The 5,199-nt window shown below is 35.6% G+C and overlaps 1 protein-coding gene across 1 annotated transcript in view; it reads right to left on the reverse strand.

Annotated features, from left to right (window-relative positions):
• The window catches only part of LOC107679417 (gastrula zinc finger protein XlCGF8.2DB-like), a 124,890-nt gene extending 121,294 nt beyond the window's left edge, over nt 1-3,596 (reverse strand). Inside the window, exons 1-2 of the mRNA XM_016474963.1 lie at nt 3,555-3,596; nt 2,846-3,065 (exon numbers count right to left, since the gene is read on the reverse strand). Of these exons, the coding sequence (XP_016330449.1) occupies nt 2,846-3,008 (163 nt within the window). The 5' untranslated portion in view covers nt 3,009-3,065; nt 3,555-3,596. The remainder of the gene's footprint in view (nt 1-2,845; nt 3,066-3,554) is intronic.
• Nucleotides 3,597-5,199: the final 1,603 nt, after the last annotated feature.

A 5,199-nucleotide genomic window follows, 5' to 3' on the forward strand; every position in this document is an offset into this window, starting at 1 on the left:
CCTATGGCGAAATGCCCGCTTATATAGCCAGATGGCCCCACCCATTCTGGCGGGCTTTGTCGCCATAAGCTCGTACAGCTCCATTGCCGAGCCATTGGTTCGTTTTTTATTTACTGCATGAACCAATGGCCGTGCAGTTACACTGCGTGATTGTAAAGGCTTCAGTCCTCGGCGAAAAAAGAGGTTCTTCCCATAAGCATCTAGCGACACAGTACTCGTTCCCGTATCTCAGGGAACCGAGGTTACATAAGTAACAGAGTACGTTTTATTATAAAAAACAAAAACAGGGGCAAGTCTGATATTCTGACAAATTTCCAAATTAAACTGCAGTTTCACAAAAATTGTTAATGCAACCCTCTACATTGCGAGTAAATCACTCGCATATGTGACTAAATCTTACTCTAGGCAACTAAATCATGTCTAATATTAGCCAATGGCTAATAAATTTTCAATTGCCAAGGTGTCCGTAGAGGGCTGTAATGATTAGAAACTGTTTCCAAAACTGCTACATTTTCTACATTTTATGATGTCCAAACTGCACTGAATACATGGTAAGCTGGCCCATATTGCAAAAAGTTACTTTGCTACATCTGTCACAACAGTGCCATGTAAAAGACTTCTATTTGGCAGGCTACATTGTGCAGTAGAAGAGGTCATCTGAAACTGTGAACAAGCTAGTCTGCCTGAGCAACTGGTTGAAAGAAAAGTAGACTGTGTAACTGGTTTACAATGTTGCACAGATGCACACTGCTTCAAGTAATCGTCTCCAACCAATAAAGTAGAGACTGTTCCCTCGGTCTCTTCACAGACATTATGGAATCCCATTCCTATCACAGACCTGCTTATTGCTGCATTCATTTGAATCGATGTTACTAATTAGAGTTGATATTACTATTTTACTTACTAATGTTACTAACAAACAGTTTACAGGTAAGTTACTTATGACTTTGTAGCAGACATTACTTTGCATCATTTGTTGGTATCTGCTAGATATGTCTGCAGTTCATATGTTCATATGTTCCCTGTCAATGTAAAATGCTCCCTAGTACTTTTGCACTCAACGATTTCAGAGATTGCTCTTGAATACTTGTTAAATAAATGCTCATGATTTAGATAAACCTGAACAATCTGTTTCCTTAAACCAGTTTGTATGCATTTCTTTATTTTAACACTGTACGTTTACAACTAAGTCCTAGCATTCAAAACAAGATCAATGGTGTATGCTTAATTTCACAATAAGGGTGCGATTAATTGTGATTAAATCACAAAACAGGGTGCAATTAATCGCAATTACAAGTTTTAATCAATTGACAACATTAATATTTACATAGTTTAATGCAGCTCAAAAGTATATGATGCTATAAGATTAATGTTTTAAATATATAAATCTGAATAAACAGTCAGGTCCGGAAGTATTCGGGCTCCAGACGACAGGCAGTCACTGACTGCAAATGATTTTCATCCTAGTATTAAAAATGTGCTTATATTTACAATTATGTCACTTTGTCCAAATACTATTGAGCCCCTGAAAATGGAGGTATTTTGCTTAAAGGCACAATATGTAATTTTCGGCGCTGGAGGGCGCATATTCAAAATAAATAAAGAAGCAAAGGCGTAGTTTGATGACGGCGTGACTGAGTGTGGAATCATGGGAGATGTGGCCTTCATCCCCAGAGCCGATGCAATCCGACGGGACTCGGGCAGAAATCATGTTCATGGATGAGCTAATGATTTATTAACGTAGTAGAATGAAGCAGGGTGAGGCTGAGAGCCGTCGAAGTGAAACGAGGCGCTGAACGAGCGCGACACACGGCTCGATTGCTATCATTTAAAACATATTACAAAAATTCTAACTGTTTTTGTTTTTTAATGTGTAAATGTGCCTTACAAATAAACTGAATGAATCACACAAAAAGGTGACAAACTGCATTTCTTTCTCAAAAGGAGAACAATTTTGTCAGTCTTATTTCCTTTTAAATGTCATTATTTCAAGGAGCAAAGACGTTTTGATTAGTATGCCTGGAAAGAAAGTAATGTTTACATAGGGCTGGACGATATAGCTAAAAAATGTATCAACGATATAATGTTTCATATCGTTCGGTATCGATAATTATTGACATTTTTTATAACCTTTTTTAAAACAAAGAGCAATAGAAAAAATGTTTTAAATTTAACCACTGTATTTTTAAATTAACCCAATTTATTGAGACAAACAACAAATATTTTTTGTTTTAACAGTCAAACACACAATAAAAATTAAACAAATATCTAATTTCTGATGTTTTATATGCAGATTAAATCGGTCTGAAGGAAACTTTTGGCTTGTCTCCCGAAGCCACAGGAGGGCGCACTGAGCAAAATAATAGCGCATTTAAATTGTCAACGCAAGGAAATAAATGTCTATTAAAAAACCTGCATTACGTCTAAATGAACTCATACGTATAAATCAAATATAATTTCGTAAATTGCATAAACAATTATGAACAAAACAGCATCATGTATTTATGCATTGCTTAATCCAAAGAGCCGAAGTGCCATTCACACAGACTGCATATAAAAACATACGAGACGCAGTGAAAAGGAATAAACCTCCACAAATTCGCGACGTGTTTTCTAAAAGTTTAAACTGTTTTAACTTTGCGCATTGAGCTTCTATATTTCTCTAATATTTTGAATGAATAATTAATTATTTTTCCCAATTTATGTGCTGATGTCATTAATTTTGTCATGAGAGAAAGAAAATGCACTGACTTATAATTTTTCCTCCCATCTAATATTTTTCCACCACCATGTTCCTTTAATGGCTCAGTAAAACAGATATAAAGAAATGAAGGACTAATGAAACCTGTTTGTTCCTCAGGATCTTCATGTTTGACTTCATTCTCCACGTCTTCACTCTCCTCTGTAATAAACGCCATCTTTGTTTGTTGTTCTTCAGGATCTTCATGTTTGACAGTAAAAGCTTCTTCAATCTTCACGTCTTCACTCTCCTCTTTAATAAACTCCATCTTTATAACAGTGTGTTGCTTCACCAGGAGTTTTTCTGCGTGTTTGAACACTTTGTCCTGTTTAAGATGAGAAAAATGAACAGACACGTCTCAGTCAGCTCCCTAGTTCAGTAGTCAGCTCCCTAGTTCAGTAGTCAGCGCACTAGTTCAGTAGTCAGCGCACTAGTAAGGGAGTTAAGAGTCAGAGTTAATGAGCTGATTAGACAATAACACTCAAAACTAGCACTGCAAATTAATAAACGAACACAGATCATACAGACAATTAATATTTAGGCATTTATGATTTACATTTGGCATGTATTGATTTGTGGATTATATTTAATTGATTACATTTTGATGAAAACTTTTGTCAGCTGATTTGTAGAAGTAGTCATAGCATGTTTGTGTTGTTATTCTTGTTGCCTTTAGATGCTGTAATTCGAGTTCTTATCAACAATGAATCGTTTGATTTGGTTTTAAAAAGCTCAGTTTCTCTATCATTTCTCTGTCAAACTGTAAGAACAGGTTGTATTGGTTTATACACTTTAAACGATTCAAAACCCAAACCTTTTTTTCCCAACAGAATCGCAGCAGCGCAGCCTTATGACGTCATACTGCCACGCCAAAATAAAAGTCCCGTTCAAACAAAATAGAAATGCACATACAGAAAACACATTCAAATGATCGGATAAAGGATTGCTACAGAGGGTAAATAACAGATTCCCAAAGTTATTAATACCACTGTACTGTTTTCAAAATATAATTATAGCAACTACTGAGCATTTGTGATATTCTCGATCATAAATAAAGTCCAGTATCTCGATCTTTATATTGCAAATGTTTGGAAAGAACTGTTGAATATTTCAAACTCAATGTGGTTGCAGAAAGATCTACTAACTAAAATTGAATACTTACCATGATTTATAAATCTTATTTCATCTCAGTTTTTCCACAGAATATATAATAATTAAAATAAAAACTTTGTTTTGTTAAAGAGCATTATATTAAAGGGCCACGATGACCGTGCATTACAGTAAGTCTTACTATAATCTGTCTCGTTCGTTTTAATCTAACAATACAAGGAAGGAATCACTTGCTGCTCTTGACTGAACTGCTTTTGTAGCTTTAACAATCAGTTTATTTGTAATGAACACACTACTTTTTACATTTGATTATTTTTCTTACTTGAATGTTTCTTTTTAGATGTACATTTAAGTAATGCAATCTTTGTTCTTATTTTTAATTTTTATGTGTGAGGGAGTGACAATGGCCATGAATATTGAGAGATTCACAGCTCAGAGACAAAGGGATGACTCCACTCTTGCTGTTGATGTTCTTCGTTTTCTTGTTGTTTTGGGATGTATACAGCATGCAAGGTTTTCTCCATTTTCAGTGTATCTGTGTGGCAGAATTACAGCGCCACATACTGGTCTGGCATGTAAACTACACCGTTTTGAGTCAGTTTCAGTGGTTTCGTGTGTACGTAGATATTTCTAGAAACGACGCCGTGTATACAGAATGATTTGTTAGAACGAGGAGAAAAAACATGTGGATGAGCCCTTATATACAGCTAACTGGTCAAAGGATCTGGTCTTTACATTCATCCAAACAAGCTTAACTGATGAGCAAGAAGGTTTTTATTTTCTTACAACTGGGATGTTAAAGAGGAAGCTATGTATCTTGAGATATCTGTAGAAGTCTTAGGGAGTGAGAATTCAGTTATGAGATATTCAAATGTTTTGAGTGTCTCTCCTTCTAATAGTTGATGGATGTATTTTGTTTTGTTTTCTTCAGGGTCCAGTTTCTAAAGCTAGAGTCTATTGTCAAGAGATGTTAACAAAGAAAGCCACTTGGCAGACTGTAAACCTTTCACACTTCTCTCTATGCCAAGTAAGTCATCTCTGACCATTTTCCCAATTTGTACTTTCTTTGCTTTACTTCATTAAATGGGAGAGCTGCTAATGAGTGTGGATTGGAGTTAAACTTTTCCATTTCTAACCACCTAGTCCCACTATCATCTAGATGCTATCCAATAGCTCTTCAAATTGGGAAGTTCCCATCCTAATGTTTTATATCAAACCCTGGGGCGCTGACCTTGCCAGATCAACTTATCTAGCCGAGTGAACATCAATACTGGAAAAGAGTCTGGAAAAAGAATACAAACTGTGGTAGTATATTGATTCTAACCCTTTCTATTCTGCCAGATAATGAA

The sequence above is a fragment of the Sinocyclocheilus anshuiensis genome, unplaced genomic scaffold (assembly GCF_001515605.1).
Source record: "Sinocyclocheilus anshuiensis isolate Anshui unplaced genomic scaffold, SAMN03320099.WGS_v1.1 scaffold360, whole genome shotgun sequence".
Taxonomy (NCBI): domain Eukaryota; kingdom Metazoa; phylum Chordata; class Actinopteri; order Cypriniformes; family Cyprinidae; genus Sinocyclocheilus; species Sinocyclocheilus anshuiensis.